The following is a 17,890-nucleotide window of genomic DNA, read 5'->3' as shown; positions in this document are numbered from 1 at the left end:
AGTGTACGCTGGAGAGCTGGGTATAAGATATTGCTAACACTGTATTAAACCTCTGAATGAGTGATGGTGGAGGACGGCTGTGTCACAAGGTTAATAAAGTGTTAAAAGTAAAATTCAGGACTGATTTGAAGATCGGATGGGAATAAGATAAATAGAGTAGGAAATACCCAAAGAGAGGGGGGAGGAAAGTGGCGAGAAGGGGGAAAAGGAAAGAAAGAAAGATGCAACATCTGCGCTCGGCCAAGGAGAGGGGGGAAAAAAACATGCAACAGTCTGCCATGGCAGCTAAATTGGAACAATTCGCTCATAACCCTGCACAATCATCTCAGACCCCTCCAAAAAAGGGGCAGACTAAGGGACAACAAGGGACACTGCCTGAAAGGAAAAGTACGGGACATGTTAATACTAATATTAACACGCAGGCAGGTGCAGTGGCAAAATGTTCAGTTAATAAGAATCCGGGTGCAAGGGAAATGAATTTAGAGAATTTAGAGACTATAACAGGTGACCCCCTTCCGTTGGAAAAAGAGCCTACTATTAAGGATGTGTTAACGGCCGTAAATGCATGCAACATCTCACTGAAAGAATTGTGTACTCAAATGAAGGGAGTGAAGGATGACCTGCTGGTGGTAAGGCAAGATTTACAGAAAGTGGTGGAGAGGACGGTAGAACTTGAAACAAGGACCAGTAGGTTAGAAGATGATACAACCTTCCTAACTAAAGAGCTAGAAACTTTGAAGGAGCAGTTTACAGGATACACAATAAAAATGGACGATATGGAAAATAGACTTCGGAGGGACAATGTGCGTGTAGTGGGTCTCCCTGAAAAAAGCGAGGGTGTAAATCCCGCTGAGTTCATGGAACACTTATTAATTGATATGTTTGGAAGGGACACATTCTCAACAATGTTCTCTATAGAAAGGGCGCACAGAGTGCCTTTTAGAGCTCCACCTGAGGGAAGTCGCCCTAGGCCATTATTGATGAAATTATTAAATTATAAAGATAAAGTGGTGTTGTTACGGAAAGCAAGGGAAATGGGGAATATGTTGTATAAGGGGGTTAGAATCTCACTATATGCCGATTTTTCCCCAGAACTTCAGAGAAAAAGGGCGGAGTTTTTTCAGGTGAAGCATAGGCTACAGAAACTTAGATTGACGTACGCTCTTCTTTATCCTGCAAAGTTACGGATTAATGCATTGGGGTATACCCAGGTTTTTGGTTCTCCAATGGAAGTGGAAAAATGGATAGAAGAAAATAAAGAAAAATTTTAGACGTTGGGGTTCTCGGTAGTAAGAGGGCCAGGAGGTTAGAATGAGTTGGGGGGATGAAGTATGTGTGTTTTTTTTTTGTGTGTAGTATGGGAGGGGGGCGGGAGGGAGGTAATACACGGCGTGTGTAACAGGAGTGGGTGCCGAATAGGTCGTGAAGAGAGTGGTATAAGGTCACTAATAGCCCCTAGGGTAACACCTAGGAAGGTGGGGGAGGGGTGGGAGGGAGGTGGAACGGGGGGGAGGGGGGGACAATATGGGGGAGGTTGAAGGGGAAAAAAAATATGTTTGCACTAATAAATGGGGTGCAGGAAATAACTCAAATTAAGAAAGGACACAAAATATGGGGTGGTAAAACTTGGGGTGGTAAAAAACAAGGAAAATTTATTAGGTATAAGGGGGTAAATGGTATTAAACAGTTATATAGAATAATCTACACTAAGAGACACATAATATACGAGAAGTTAATAAAAGAAGGTAAGGGGGAGTTGGGGGGCACTGGGAGACAAGTGGATCTCAATAGTATCCTCAGTAGATTGGTTATCCTGCTCTCTTTTTTACCTGCTCTATTGTTTGTCTTTATTTGCTTATGGTTATGCAGGATGGAAAAATTAAGATAGGCTCCTGGAACGTGAGGGGCCTGGGGACGCAAGTGAAACAAAAAGCTGTGTTATCTATGTTGGAGGGATGTGGAGTAGAGTTGTTCTGCCTGCAGGAGACCCATTTAAATAGAGATACAATATACCGGTTGCAGTGTAGAAAATACCAATTTCAATATCACTCTGTTTATTCAACATATAGTAGAGGGGTGAGCGTCTTGGTAAAAACGGGGGTGAATTTTGTATGTAAAAGGGTCAGCCTGGATGAAAAGGGCAGATATATTTTCTTACATTGCTTAATAGAAAATAGAGAATGTATGTTGGCAAATATCTACATCCCTCCACCATTTAAAATGGAAGTGCTCTTTAAATTACAGGAATTCTTAGTGGGGATAGATGGGGTTCCTATAATAATAGTAGGGGACTTCAACACGGTCCTGGATATTAAAATTGATAGATTCCCAGAAAAAATACTGGCAGAACCAGCTGGGCAGGGGAGGATGGGTCAGTACCTGGAAGAAGTAGGACTACTGGATTTATGGAGAACTGGGAACCCGGGAGCCCGGCAGTATAGTTGTCACTCGGTCACGCATGCTACACTATCCAGGATTGATATGATACTGGGGAATGACCTGGCCTTACAAATGGTGGAAAAGATTGAATACCAGCCCAGGGGGATCTCAGATCATTCCCCAGTAACAGCAGTATTAAAAATGAGAGAACGAAAGGTTCAAAGGATGTGGAAAGTGAACCCGCTCTGGTTGGAACTGATAAAAAAAGAGACAGAAGAACGCCCTGAGAGAATTCAGTGGGAACTAAAAGAATTTCTAAAATATAACCGGGGCACAGTAACATCAGGGATCCTATGGGACACTCTGAAAGCTTTTGTGAGGGGTCTCCTGATCCAATCAATAGCAAAAATAAATAGAAAGTCTAGGGAGCAGGAGGTACAAAAAGGGAGAGAAGTGTTAGAGGCTGAAAGAGATTTTATTAGTGACCCCATCCAGGGCAAAGAAAAAATCTGGGTAGATAAACAAGAAGAACTTAGGCTAATAACCCTGAAGAAAGCAGAGATACAACATATGTTCCAACGGCAAGCCTCCTTTGCTGAGGGGGAAAGCGTGGGGAAAATGCTAGCACAACTGGTGAAGAATAACACGGGTTCCTCCTCAATACCGGCGATTAGGATTCCTGAGGGTGAGGTTACAACGGAAACTGGGAGTATATGCCAAGTATTTGAAGGATATTATAAAAAATTATATACTGCACAGAAAGTGGGGATGGAGGAGCAAATGGAAACATTTCTAGGTCAATTAGAGGTACCATGTTTGAAACAAGAAGAAAGAGAAGAACTGGAAGCCCCAATAACTTTAAAAGAACTTCAGGAAGCAGTTGTGAGTATGCCAAATCAGAAGTCGCCAGGGCCGGATGGGCTACCGATTGAAGTTTATAAAAATTTTGGCGAGATACTGCTTCCTGAACTCCTTGAGATGTTAAGAGGAGCATGTGGGGAGGGTAAATTGCCACCATCAATGATGGAGGCGGTTATAATCCTGTTGTATAAAGAAGGAAAGGACGCCCTAGATGTTGCAGCGTATAGACCAATCTTTCTCTTGTGTACCGATACAAAGATACTGGCTAAGGTACTAGCGAATAGGCTTAATCGAGTTATAGCGAGATTAGTCCATATGGATCAAACAGGGTTCATAGCTAACAGGTCAACGAGTATAAATATTAGAAGAGCTTTTTTGAATTTGCAGATCCCAATGGATAATGATACTCCGGGTGCAGTAGTGGCATTGAATGTAAGGAAAGCATTTGATAGCGTAGAATGGGGATATATATGGAAAGTCTTGGAGAAATTTGGCATGGGTCCTTCCTTCATAGGTTGGATTAGGATGCTATATGATAAACCTAGTGCGAGACTAAAAATTAACAATGAGTTATCCGGGAAAATAGAGCTGGGGAGAGGGACCAGGCAGGGGTGTCCATTATCGCCCCTGCTCTTTGCGTTGGCTATAGAGCCCTTGGCATGTGCAATTAGAGCAAACCGGGAGATAGTCGGTTTTGTAAGAAAAACTGGAGAGGAAAAAATCTCACTTTATGCAGATGATATCCTATTGTTTCTGGGGGATATGAGGTACTCATTTCCAAGGGCAATGGGATTAGTGCAAAGGTTTGGAGGTTTCTCAGGGCTGGAGATTAGTTGGGAAAAGTCGGAATGTCTCCCTCTGGACCCAACTGATCAGCAAACGGCCCTGGGAACCCCCCAAATGCCAATAGTGGACAAGTTGAAATACCTGGGAGTAACCTTGACAAGGGATCCTAAGCAATTTATAAGTTATAATTTAGTCCCATTATTGGTTAAGTTCAAACAAAAAATTGCTATATGGAAGCGAATGCCTCTCTCGGTGGCTGGTAGATGTAATCTGATAAAAATGATATGGATGCCCCAACTTTTATATATATTGCATAATGCCCCAACATGGATCAATAAAAGTTGGTTTAATAAAATCGAGATGTTGTTTAGGGAGTTAATATGGAAGGGAGGACAGGCTAGATTGAGGTTGCGGATGCTCCAGCTACCGGGAGAGGAAGGAGGATTCGCAGTCCCCTATCCGGAGTGCTACTTCTGGGCGTCCCAATTACAACAGCTAGGGGGGATTGATGAGATGAACGGAGGAACCCCAAATGGGAGATTAGTACTAACAGGCTCCCCACATAGCAAGCTGATTGAGACCCTGGAAGCGGACTCATTCCAGTGTAGATGTCCTACAGTAAAAATGATGTTAAAGCTATGGGATATAGTTAAAAAAAAATGGGATATAGTAAAATAACAAAGTATACACCTCTTTGGAACAATAAGAAGCTACAGGAAATATGGCGGGTTGGAAAAATTTTAGAATGGGAAAAATGCGGTATTGTAAGACTTAGCCATTTATATGGCGGCAGGGGTATCAAATCTTTTGATCAACTGCAAAAAGAATTTAAGATATCACAAAACTCATTCTATGCTTATATACAAGTGAGGCATGCCTTAAAGACCCAGTTTGGAAATGTATCATTAACATGGGAAGAACTGCCCTTGCTATATCCAGTAGCACAAGTAGGACCCACTAAAGGATTAATATCTAAATTCTATGCCCAGCTGAGTGAACAGACTAACAGCGAGAGGAAAGGGAGGGTTGAGAAGGGGAAATGGGAGCATGATCTAGGCAATATAACACGGGCACAGTGGAAAAATATTCTATCAGCATGCCCAAAGGTCTCAGTTTCTCCTCCCCATAGGATTTCCCATCTGATGGTAATTAACAGAGCATATTATACTCCCCAGAAATTATTTAGATTTGGTAAGAGAACAGATGACCGTTGCCCCAGGTGTGGGGGGTCAGGGAATTTAATACATATGCTCTGGAAATGTCCCAAATTATTCAGATACTGGGAAGGAGTGGCAGAGACAATAAGTAGGGCCTTTGGGACCGTGATAGAATTAAACCCCATAGTGTGTATTTTAGGTTATAGAAATGAGGAAGTAGAGAGAAAGGGAGTAACAACGGTAATTCTAAGATGTCTATTCCAAGCCAGAAGAATGATTGCTAGGAGATGGCAATCAAATCTAGCCCCCACAGTAGAGGATTGGATGAGTGCTGTAAATGAATATCTATGTAAGGAGAGAGCAGTATATGCAAAACGAAATAACTTAAAAGAGTTCAATAGAAATTGGAGAGATTGGATAGAAGAGATGCACACCCCAGTTTAAACCACGATAGGAAAAGGAAGAAGAGAGGGGGAGGGGGGACGGGTATTGGGAGAGAGCAGGGTAGAGGACATTAAAGGTATGGGAAGCAGTATAACATATTCACGATACATGGTAGGATAAAAGCACAAATACATATAGAAGAGAGGGGGAGGGGGGATGGGTAGTGGGAGGGAGCTGGGTAGAGGACATTAATGGTATGGGAAGCATTATAACATATTCACGACACATGGTAGGATAAAAGCACAAAGATATGTACTGGAGGGGAGAGGGGGGGGGGTTTGTATTGATAGAAAGGGTGGGAGGGAGGGGGGCGGGGTATATCACTAGGGAAAATGTAGGAACTGCAAAAATACTCGAGGAAGGATAAAGGGGATTATGGTATTGACTAGATATTGTTTTAATTTTGTTAAGTAGATGTGATGTATGGATGTTTTTTTTTCATCTCCCCCCCTTCCTAGAACTTTAAAACTCAGGCCTCTGAAAGGAAGGAATATGTATTGAAATTTTGGTAATGTTATTTTAAGATGTGGTCTGTATATTGTGAAAATTTAATAAAGATTAATATAAAAAAAAAAAAAAGAATGTTCATCAAATTTACAAGTTTGATTGCACAATCCCTAGTCGCTGCATTTCCAAATACATATGTGACCCTCTGCATGTATTTGTGTTTAAAGGTCAGCAACTGCAGTGGTGAGTGTTCGTTTTCAGCATTAAAACATGTAAAAAATGAACTAAAATCTTCCATGGGTCAGGAGCATTTACATGTGCTTTCTCTGTTATGCCAGAACACTCCGGTCAGCGCACTCGGCCATTGGCTGAGAGCGCTGACCGAGAGCCGGTCGAAAGACCTTTTTATGTCATGACCCTGTGACAGAAGCCAGTTGAATGGCTGGCTTCTGTCGGACCAGGTTCCGCATGAGCCAAATGTTGGCTTGTTTGTATTGAACAAGCTGATGCCGCCCGGCATTCGGCCCGTGTGTGCTAGGCTTAAGGGACTAATCCTCTTACGAGACTCCCTTTACCATGCAATAATAGCTCAAAGCCACCTACAGGTGGAGAAGCTAACTTAGATGGGTAGATGGGTCCAATACAGCTATACTTAGAGAATTCAGTCAAGTTATTGCCAGACCATTGTTTCTCATTTTTACTGACAGCCTACTGACCAGAATGGTACCAGCTGATTGGAGAAAAGCCAATGTAGCACCAATATTTAAAAAAGGGCCCAAAATACATCCCTGGGAATTCCAGACCAGTTAGCCTAACATTAATACTATGCAAGCTCTTGGAGGGGATGATAAGTGACTACATACAAGATTTTGGTCATGAAAATTGTATCATTAGCAGTAATCAGCATGGATTCATGAAGAATTGTTCTTGCCAAAACAATCTATTAGCCTTCTATGAGGAGATGAGCTGCCATCTAGATAAAGGAAGGCCCGTAGACGTGGTGTATCTGGACTTTGCAAAAGCATTTGACACAGTTCCCCATAAACATTTACTGTACAAAGTAAGGTCCTTAAGTAAGGCATGAACCATAGGGTGATTACATGGATTGAAAACTGGCTACAAAGGCAAGTTCAGAGGGTAGTGATAAATAGGGAGTACTCGGAATGGTCAGGGGTGGCAAGTGGGGTCCCCCAGGGTTCTGTGCTGTGACCAATCCTGTTTAATTTGTTCATAAATGACTGGAGGGTGGGATAAACAGCTCAATCTCTGTATTTGCGGATGACACTAAGCTAAGCTGGGCAATAACTTCTCTGCAGGAAGCGGAAACCTTGCAAGAAGATCTGAACAAGATAATGTGGTGGGCAACTGCATGGACAATTAGGTTTAATGTAGAAAAATGGAAAATAATGCATTTGGGTGGCAAAAATATGAATGCAATCTACTCACTAGGGGGAGAACCTCTTGGGGAATCTAGGATGGAAAAGGACCTGGGGGTCCTAGTAGATGATAGGTTCAGCAGAAGCATGCAATGCCAAGCTTCTGCTAACAAAACAAACAGAATATTGGCATGCATTAAAAAGGGGATTAACTTTAGGGATAAAGCTATAATTCTCCCACTCTACAAGACTCTGGTCCGGCCGCACCTGGAGTATGCTGTTCAGTTCTGGGCACCAGTCCTCAGGAAGGGTGTACTGGAAATGGAGCAAGTACAAAGAGGGGCAACAAAGCTAATAAAGGGTCTGGAGGATATTAGTTATGAAGAAAAGTTGCAAGCACCGAACTTATTCTCTCTGGAGAAGAGACGCTTGAGAGGGGATATGATTTCAATTTACAAATACCTTACTGGTGACCCCACAATAGGGATAAAACGTTTTCACAGAAGGGAGTTTTTCGCGGAAGAGTGACACATGGCCACTCATTAAAATTAGAAGAAAAAGGGTTTAATCTTAAACTGCGTAGAGGGTTCTTTACTGTAAGGAATTCCCTTCCACAGGCAGTGGTTTCAGCAGCTGGCATTGATAGTTAAAAAAACTATTAGATAAGCACCCGAACGACCGCGACAAATAGGGTTATACAATGTAATACTGACCTATAATCGCACACAAAGGTTTGGCTTGATGGACTTGTGTCTTTTTTTATAACCTCACCTACTATGTTACTATGTAACTATGTATACCGAGGTGAAAAACCCAAATCCAGAGCAGGTAAGGTGTGCTCCCTATATTCATTTCAAGGTTTTTCTGTTGCAGCATGAGTATACCTTTAACAATAACCTTACCTATTAATCTTCAGGGGAAAACTTTCATTACAAGCTATACTATCTTGTTCAGTTTGCATGTTGGTGACAAATGTCTAGAACATGTTCCTGTTCACTGAAGCCTGTCTGTTGTCATAACTGAAACAAGAGTAACAACTGCTGGTTTAATAGCTTTATCCTAGAATATTGTCCTTAATTAGAAAGTGAGCATCAAGCAGAACACTAGGTTAAACTATAGCTTAGTGGGGGTTGTTTGTTGTTATGAGAAATAGCCACAGACCTTTCATCATTTTATAAAGACAGGCAAGACATTTCAGTTAGATTAGATTAGTGTATTAGTATTTTTCTGACTGCACTGTGATCATGTAAATAGAAACATATGTTTACATTTTGTAATATATATTTTATTGAAGGAAGTACATTTTTCTTGAAATATATTTTTAAATATATTTTTTAAAAACATTTTAACAAAGTCACATATCAGTACAATAAAAAACATGACACAGAAATTAACAATAAAAAACAAGGGCTTTGGTGAGTACATTTTTTATTCAATCTAAAATTGTTTTGTTTTTAATTCTCAAGATTACAATAAAACATCAAATTATTTTTCATGGGCAAAAAAAAAAAAAACATTCTTTGGTAATGTTCAACTGAATATTCCTATGTTTTTTGTGTTAATAAAATTAAATATGTGTTTAGCTGCTGATAATTAAAATTCAAGCAGAACTTCAACACGCAATTTTGTATTTCATTTAATTTTTAATAAGAAAAATAATTTTTAAACTGTGTATTGGCTTCTATATTTTAAAAACAGATAAATATATTTGTCTAATTAATGGTTTAATTTCACTGGCGTAACTCTTCCACTGCCTGGGATCTATTTGCAAAAGGATAGTTTGACAATCTACATATCATTTAGTGCAAGGCTTCTGCTTTAATTGATGGAAAAAGTATAGTTTTATGTGTCAGAGATTCTCTTCATTTGGAAGCAAACACACTAAACTTTATCTCTGAAATCTTTAAAGGGAGGTTAAAGGCCAGTACACACGATCAGAAAATTTGATGAAAAATACTACTTTCGAAACGATCGTAAAATAATCTGATTCTTGCACAGCTTTTGAGAGCCTTATAATGACAGGTCATCCGAAATTATACGAAGGGACAAGCATCAAATTTTTTCTCATCTGATACCAGATCATACAATTTAAATTTATTCAGTACAGCTTTTGTCCGAAAATACAATGCAAAGACAATACATTATATCACTTCTGAATTTTTTTTCTATAGTACAAGAATTTTCGTAACTTTAGTAACCTCTTCATTTTCAATATGAGACTAGCATGCAAAAAAAAAAAAAAACAGACGATCATTCGTCCAATGATCTCATTGTGTACCAGGCTTTAGAGGGAGATTGATTAGAGGTGGTACATGTATCTGTAAACATGGCCTACCTTGATGTTTTTCATTTTGCTATGAATCCATATTTTTGTCCCTGGGTCCTGAGTTACCTAGTAAAGCAAATCCAGGATAGATAAACTATAGAACTAAATGAAATTGGCACCCTGGATTTTGGTAAAGTGTATCAGGCTGAAATAGTCACCAATGACAAAAAGACCTTGTATATCATGTGCTGCGAATGCTGGAAAAAGTTGTAGCTATACGAATTGCCTTTCAATCTTAGACTGGCATGGTTTTGTAAAACAAAATTTTATTTTTATTTTTTTCAGCATTTTACATTTTAACAAATGGAACTGTGTTTTCTACGGAGACTTATATCAATTTTACTGCAGTGACAGAAGAGCTTGGGCCTTTGGAATTTATCTGGCAGTTTGCCGACAGGCCACCTGAGCGAACAAATAGAAGAAGTATTATAAAAAGATTCAATCTACCTAACATGTATGTATCCATTTAAATGCAAATTATTATAGTTAGCTGTCAATGAGTGTTACATAAAAGAAAGCATATGCAATGCATAGAAATCAGATATGTTCATTGTGTCACCACTGATGCCTTATTGGCATTAGCAGCATACCAAAGTAAACTTCTCTGTTGAATCATTATGTTGCTCACTATTTCTCCATTCCTGAATGAATGTCAAAAACTAATAATGTATCAGATGTTGCCAGAGGTGTCAGATGACTTTAGCCGCGTACACACGGGCGGACTGTCTGGCCTACTTAGTCCGCCGAAACACATTTCAGCGGACAGTCCGCTCGTGTGTGGGCTTCAGCGGACTTTTTCAGCATGCAGTCTGGCGGACTAAGTATTTCGGAATTTCCATAATACTGTCCGTCGGACTCGCATTTCGGCGGACAATCCGCCCGTGTGTGTGCCAGTCTGCCTTAGGCCACGTACACACGGGCGGACTGTTCGCCCAACCTTGTCCGCTGAACAGTGTTTGGGCGGACAGTCCGCCCGTGTGTGGGCTTTCAGCGGACAGTTTCAGCGGACAGTTGGACGGACAAAGTCTTTCGGAAATTCCGAAAAACTGTCCGCTGAAACTGTGTTTGAGCGAACAGTCCGCCCGTGTGTAGGCTACTTTCGAAATGAGCAAACTGTTCCCGCTCGGAAAGTCCGCCCATTTCGAGCGCGTGTACAGGTAGGCGGGGCCCGCGAAGGAGACGTCGCGGGCTCCGCCGCCTGGAATGGGCTTAAAGGGGAACCCCAACGCCGAAAAAAATCGGCGTGGGGGTTCCCCCAAAGTCCACACCAGACCCTTGTCCGAGCACGCTACCCGGCCGGCCAGGAAAGGGGGGCGAGCGAGCGCGCCCCCCCTCCTGAGCCGTACCAGGCCGCGTGCCCTCAACATGGGGGGTGCCTTGGGGAAGGGGGGGCCGCGCGGCCCCCCCACCCCAAAGCACCTTGTCCCCATGTTGATGAGGACAAGGGCCTCTTCCCGACAACCCTGGCCGTTGGTTGTCGGGGTCTGCGGGCGGGGGGCTTATCGGAATCCGGGAGCCCCCTTTAAGAAGGGGGCCACCGGATACCAGGCCCCCACCCTATGTGAATGAGTATGGGATACAATGTACCCCTACCCATTCACCTGTGAAATAAAGTACAAAAAAAAACACAACACAGGGAAAAAATATTTTATTGCACAGCTCCGGGGGTCTTCCGTCTTCGGGGGTCTTCTCGCCGGACTCCTCCGCTATCTGTGTGTAGCTCTTTTACTAGCGGAGGAGTCCGGCTTTCTTCCGCGCCGCCAGCCTCTCCTCCCGACTTCGGGGGTCTTGTCCCCCTCTTCGGTTCTTCTGCTGGGCCACCGCGCCTTCTTGTAGCTCTTTTGCAGGCGGTGGCCCGGTCTTCTGTCGCCGCTGCCTTCCGTTCTTCTGTCGCCGCCTTCGGTTCTTCTGCCGGGCCACCGCGCCTTCTTGTAGCTCTTTTACAGGCGGTGGCCCGGTCTTCTGTCGCCGCTGTCGTCGCCGTCGCCGTCGCCGCCGCCACCTTCCGTTCTTGTTCTTCTTCTTCTTCTTCTTCTTCTCCAGGAGATGTTGACTCGACGAGCTCTCCGGCCGGAATGCCAGAGCCGCGCTGTGCGGTCACTTATATAGTGACAATGGGGCGGTGTCACATGGTATATGTCACATGGGTTGGTCACATGGGTTGATGTCACATGGGGACTATGACATCGTAAGGGGGCGGGGTCACCATGTGACCAACCCATGTGACATATACCATGTGACACCGCCCCATTGTCACTATATAAGTGACCGCACAGCGCGGCTCTGGCATTCCGGCCGGAGAGCTCGTCGAGTCAACATCTCCAGGAGAAGAAGAAGAAGAAGAAGAAGAAGAACAAGAACGGAAGGCGGCGGCGGCGACGACAGCGGCGACAGAAGATCGGGCCACCGCCTGTAAAAGAGCTACAAGAAGGCGCGGTGGCCCGGCAGAAGAACCGAAGAGGGGGACAAGACCCCCGAAGTCGGGAGGAGAGGCCGGCGGCGCGGAAGAAAGCCGGACTCCTCCGCTAGTAAAAGAGCTACACACAGATAGCGGAGGAGTCCGGCGAGAAGACCCCCGAAGACGGAAGACCCCCGGAGCTGTGCAATAAAATATTTTTTCCCTGTGTTGTGTTTTTTTTTGTACTTTATTTCACAGGTGAATGGGTAGGGGTACATTGTACCCCATACTCATTCACATAGGGTGGGGGGCCGGTATCCGGGGGCCCCCTTCTTAAAGGGGGCTCCCGGATTCCGATAAGCCCCCCGCCCGCAGACCCCGATAACCAACGGCCAGGGTTGTCGGGAAGAGGCCCTTGTCCTCATCAACATGGGGACAAGGTGCTTTGGGGTGGGGGGGCCGCGCGGCCCCCCCTTCCCCAAGGCACCCCCCATGTTGAGGGCACGCGGCCTGGTACGGCTCAGGAGGGGGGGCGCGCTCGCTCGCCCCCCTTTCCTGGCCGGCCGGGTAGCGTGCTCGGACAAGGGTCTGGTGTGGACTTTGGGGGAACCCCCACGCCGATTTTTTTCGGCGTTGGGGTTCCCCTTTAAGCCCATTCCAGGCGGCGGAGCCCGCGACGTCTCCTTCGCGGGCCCCGCCTACCTGTACACGCGCTCGAAATGGGCGGATTTGCCTCCTCCTTACGTGGGCGAGTCCGTTCATTTCAAAAGTTGAGCGAACTGTTTGGCAAACAGTTCGCTGAAACAGTCCGCTCGTGTGTGGGCAAGTCCGCTCATGCAAATTTTTAGCGGACTGTTTGCCGAAACTGTTTGACGAACAAGGTTGGGCAAACAGTCCGCGCGTGTGTACGCGGCCTTACTTTTGAAATGAGCGGACTTTTCCCGCCCGGAGAAAAGTCCGCTCATTTCGAGCGGGTATCCAGGTAGGCGGGGCCCGCGAAGGAGACGTCGCTGGCCCTGCCGCCTGGTATGGACTTAAAGGGGAACCCCAACGCCGAAAAAAATCGGCGTGGGGGTCCCACCCAAGTCCACAACAGACCCTTGTCCGAGCACGCTACCCGGCCGGCCAGAAAAGGGGGGCGAGCGAGCGCCCCCCCTCCTGAGCCGCACCAGGCCGCGTGCCCTCAACATAGGGGGTGCCTTGGGGAAGGGGGGGCCGCGCGGCCCCCCCACCCCAAAGCACCTTGTCCCCAGGTTGATGAGGACAAGGGCCTCTTCCCGACAACCCTGGCCGTTGGTTGTCGGGGTCTGCGGGCGGGGGGCTTATCGGAATCCGGGAGCCCCCTTTAATAAGGGGGCCCCCGGATACCGGCCCCCCCACCCTATGTGAATGAGTATGGGGTACAATGTACCCCTACCCATTCACCTGTAAAATAAAAGTACCAAAAAAAACACAACACACGAGATAAAATACTTTATTGCACAGCTCCGGGGGTCTTCCGTCTTCGGGGGTCTTCTCGCCGGACTCCTCCGCTATCTTCTTGTAGCTCTTTTGCTAGCGGAGGAGTCCCGCTTTCTTCCTCGCCGCCGGCCTCTTCTCCCGACTTCGGGGGTCTTGTCCCCCTCTTCGGTTCTTCTGCCGGGCCACCGCACCTGCTTATAGCTCTTTTACAGGCGGTGGCCCGATCTTCTGTCGCCGCTGCCGCCTTCCGTTCTTCTTCTTCTTCTCCAGGAGATGTTGCCTCGACGATCTCTCCGGCCGGAATGCCAGGGACGCACTGCACGGCCACTTATATAGGGACAAGGGGCGGTGTCACATGGCTTTATGTCACATGGCTTTATGTCACATGGGTTGGTCACATGGGTTGATGTCACATGGGGACTATGACATCGTAAGGGGGCGGGGTCACCATGTGACACCAACCCATGTGACATAAAGCCATGTGACACCGCCCCATTGTCCCTATATAAGTGGCCGCGCAGTGTGTCCCTGGCATTCCGGCCGGAGAGATCGTCGAGGCAACATCTCCTGGAGAAGAAGAAGAAGAAGAAGAAGAAGAACGGAAGGCGGCGGCGACGGTGGCGACAGAAGACCGGGCCACCGCCTGTAAAAGAGCTATAAGAAGGCGCAGTGGCCCGGCAGAAGAACCAAAGAGGGGGACAAGACCCCCGAAGTCGGGAGAAGAGGCCGGCGGCGAGGAAGAAAGCCGGACTCCTCCGCTAGCAAAAGAGCTACAAGAAGATAGCGGAGGAGTCTGGCGAGAAGACCCCCGAAGACGGAAGACCCCCGGAGCTGTGCAATAAAGTATTTTATCTCGTGTGTTGTGTTTTTTTTGGTACTTTTATTTTACAGGTGAATGGGTAGGGGTACATTGTACCCCATACTCATTCACATAGGGTGGGGGGCCGGTATCCGGGGGCCCCCTTATTAAAGGGGGCTCCCGGATTCCGATAAGCCCCCCGCCCGCAGACCCCGACAACCAACGGCCAGGGTTGTCGGGAAGAGGCCCTTGTCCTCATCAACACGCTCGCCCCCCTTTCCTGGCCGGCCGGGTAGCGTGCTCGGACAAGGGTCTGTTGTGGACTTGGGGGGGACCCCCACGCCGATTTTTTTCGGTGTTTGGGTTCCCCTTTAAGTCCATACCAGGCGGCGGGGCCAGCGACGTCTCCTTCGCGGGCCCCCGCCTTCCTGGAGACGCGCTCGAAATGAGCGGACTTTCCTCCGCGTGTGTGGGCGAGTCTGTTCATTTCAAAAGTAGGGCGGATAGTATGGCGGACTTAGTACGCCGTATTAGTCTGCTCAAAAAGTGGTGTGTGTGGTCAAGTCCGTTCATTCGAAAGTATGACGGACTGTCCGTCGGATTGTCTGACGGACTAAGTTGGCCAGACAGTCCGCCCCGTGTGTACGCGGCTTTTGGCTGGATAATGAGAAAATCTAATGTGTATGTTTTACTTGCAGACAGCAACAGCCACTGCTGTCAAAGCCCATAATTGGAAATAACAATAGAACAGGATGAAATACCATGTCTGATTACTACTCTAGTTTCTCAATTTGCCATCAGGCTCTGCCCACCCAGGGGCAAGTCATTTCCCAGCATGGACATTGTCATATTTGGGCAATAAAATCTCCTTTTTTTTTTTATACATACGTGACAGTTTAATGGCACAGACATTGGCCACTCCGAGTACTGGCTTTCCCTTTTGTGCACCAGCTTAGAGTTGGTCTTAAATACCGCCAGTTTCCTAATCTGAGAACTGGTGATAATTCTTTAAGGGCTGACAACCGCCTTACAATCAGCAGTAGCTTTGTCAGCCTGACATACACTCTCCTTTAGTTTGCGATTGGGCTGCCTATCAAGTCTGTGAAGGGCATGCACAGGCCTGATGGGGAACTCAACTACCAAGTGAGAGTGCACATGACAGGCTGACAGGTGACAATGCTACTAATTGTAAGGCAGTAGATTAGTATTGTCAGCCTTCCATAGGAAGTGCTGTTACTGACAGTTCCCCAGGTAAGAAACTCTGCAACAAATGAAAAAGAATGTATTTACATGTACAGTATGTATTCAGTGAGTTAATATGCCGAACATACTCCAAAATAGATAGATTTACATTTAATTTAACATAACAATCAATTGCTTTAATGTCAGAGTAATCTAAATATATAATACTTTAATGAAGGGCTTATTTAAAACATGATCGATCCATGATGCAATGTTTAGAGTTTTTTTAATATGGATTTGAATATCTGGTCATATACTGTGTGTGTGTGTGTGTGTGTGTGTGTATGTGTATATATAATATAATTTTATGTATATTTTTTTTTTTACAGGTATAGCGTTGTAGTTAAAACTTCAAACAAATTCCACTCTTTCACTTCTGATGTGCACACAATATTTGTGCAGAGAAAAGTTATTCCTAATCGTCTTGTTGCCAGTCCTTCAGTGCTTATAAATTCAAATGTTGGTTTTTACTGTAGAATAAATTCTGGAACAAATGTTAGCTATTTTTGGGATTTTGGAGATGGAACCAAAAGACTTGGAAAGTACAATGACACACATGTATATAGAAGGTATACTAAAAGAATCCCGGTATAACTGTAGGAGGGTAGGATGAACTGAATTTCTGTGCCAAATAACAACCTACCTTTGCAATTATTATCTGTTAGTAATCAATACTATAACTAATTACAATATGTGGACTGTGTCTTTTCTGGCTTCTTTGGAATTTTATATCAGTGTGATACTTAAACATCTATGATCCAAGCACTGATTAGTATCTCTTTTAAGTGCTAGGGATTGTCTCAAATACTATTTTCTGCAAATGTCACATTTCAACTGAGGCTCTATATCAATTTGCTCTATATAGATGTGTTCATGGTAACATATTCTTTTTCTATATGTCCACTTTTTATATTTATGTTTTCATTTTTTTTTCAGAGTGGTACTTTACAAACAGAATACTAGGAATTATTGAATGTAGACTAGGGCCGCGTACACACGGGCGGATTGTCTGCCCAACTTAGTCCGCTGAAACGTGTTTCAGCGGACAATCCGCTCGTGTGTGGGCTTCAGCGGACTTTTTCAGCGGACAGTCTGACGGACTAAGTCTTTCGGAATTTCCGTAATTTTGTCCGTCCAAACTTGGTTTCAGCGGACAGTCCGCTCGTGTGTAGGCAAGTTGGACAGACTAAGTATGGCGCATGCTCAGAAAGGATTTACACGCCGAAGGTTGCATTGCAGTGTATTGGACGTCGTATTTCTAGTCCCGTCGTACGTGCTGTACACGTCATCGTGCAAGCTTTCAGCGGACTGTCTGTTCATCGTGTGTGGTCAAGTCCGTTCATTCAAAAGTTGGACGGACTGTCTGTCGGATTGTCTGATGAACGTAGTTGGGCAGACAATCCGCCCGTGTGTACGCGGCCTAGGTCTTAACTAGAAGTCATAGTAAAAAGTTGATTGGGTCACCTACTTGTGGTAGCTAGGCTATATTGCACCCTTATTTAGACCCCTTAAATATTGGTAGTCAATGGTAGGCAGTATATAATGTGTCATCTCTTAAACCCTGTCTAGTTTGCAGAGGCAGGCATACTATAATGCACACCTATAGGTCCCCCGTTTATATACCTCAAGCTGCCCGTAGATGGATAATTTTTCTCGAACAGCCAGCAGGATGTTAAAAAATAAAAAAATTAGGGGTGCACCGAATGGGTTTTTTGGTGCCGAAACCGATACCGAAAATGAAAAATACACTAGGCCGAAAACCGAAACCGATACCGAAACAGCACCGATACCGAAAATGACTGTTTTTAAAAAATATTTTCATACAGCAGATGGTCAGAGACTGCAGGCATGGTACAGGAGATGGTCAGAGACTGCAGTCATGGTCCAGGAGACGGTCAGAGACTGCAGGCATGGTCCAGGAGACGGTCAGAGACTGCAGGCATGGTCCAGGAGACGGTCAGAGACTGCAGGCATGGTCCAGGAGACGGTCAGAGACTGCAGGCATGGTCCAGGAGACGGTCAGAGACTGCAGGCATGGTCCAGGAGATGGTCAGAGACTGCAGGCATGGTCCGGGAGACGGTCAGAGACTGCAGGCATGGTCCGGGAGACGGTCAGAGACTGCAGGCATGGTCCAGGAGACGGTCAGAGACTGCAGGCATGGTCCAGGAGACGGTCAGAGACTGCAGGCATGGTCCAGGAGACGGTCAGACTGC

At 45.3% G+C, this 17,890-nt stretch overlaps 1 protein-coding gene across 1 annotated transcript in view; it reads left to right on the top strand.

The window, feature by feature from the left end:
* The window catches only part of PKD1L1 (polycystin 1 like 1, transient receptor potential channel interacting), a 358,247-nt gene that overhangs the window by 11,096 nt on the left and 329,261 nt on the right, over positions 1-17,890 (top strand). Inside the window, exons 2-3 of the mRNA XM_077491844.1 lie at positions 10,062-10,230; positions 16,006-16,245. Coding sequence (XP_077347970.1) covers positions 10,062-10,230; positions 16,006-16,245 — 409 coding nt within the window. The remainder of the gene's footprint in view (positions 1-10,061; positions 10,231-16,005; positions 16,246-17,890) is intronic.

Source organism: Lithobates pipiens, unplaced genomic scaffold, assembly GCF_037356315.1.
Source record: "Lithobates pipiens isolate NorthernLeopardFrog02 unplaced genomic scaffold, aLitPip1_a1.2 Scaffold_19, whole genome shotgun sequence".
Lineage (NCBI taxonomy): Eukaryota > Metazoa > Chordata > Amphibia > Anura > Ranidae > Lithobates > Lithobates pipiens.
Note: the sequence above shows the minus strand (reverse complement) of the source record. Positions and strands in the feature narration are given on the sequence as shown.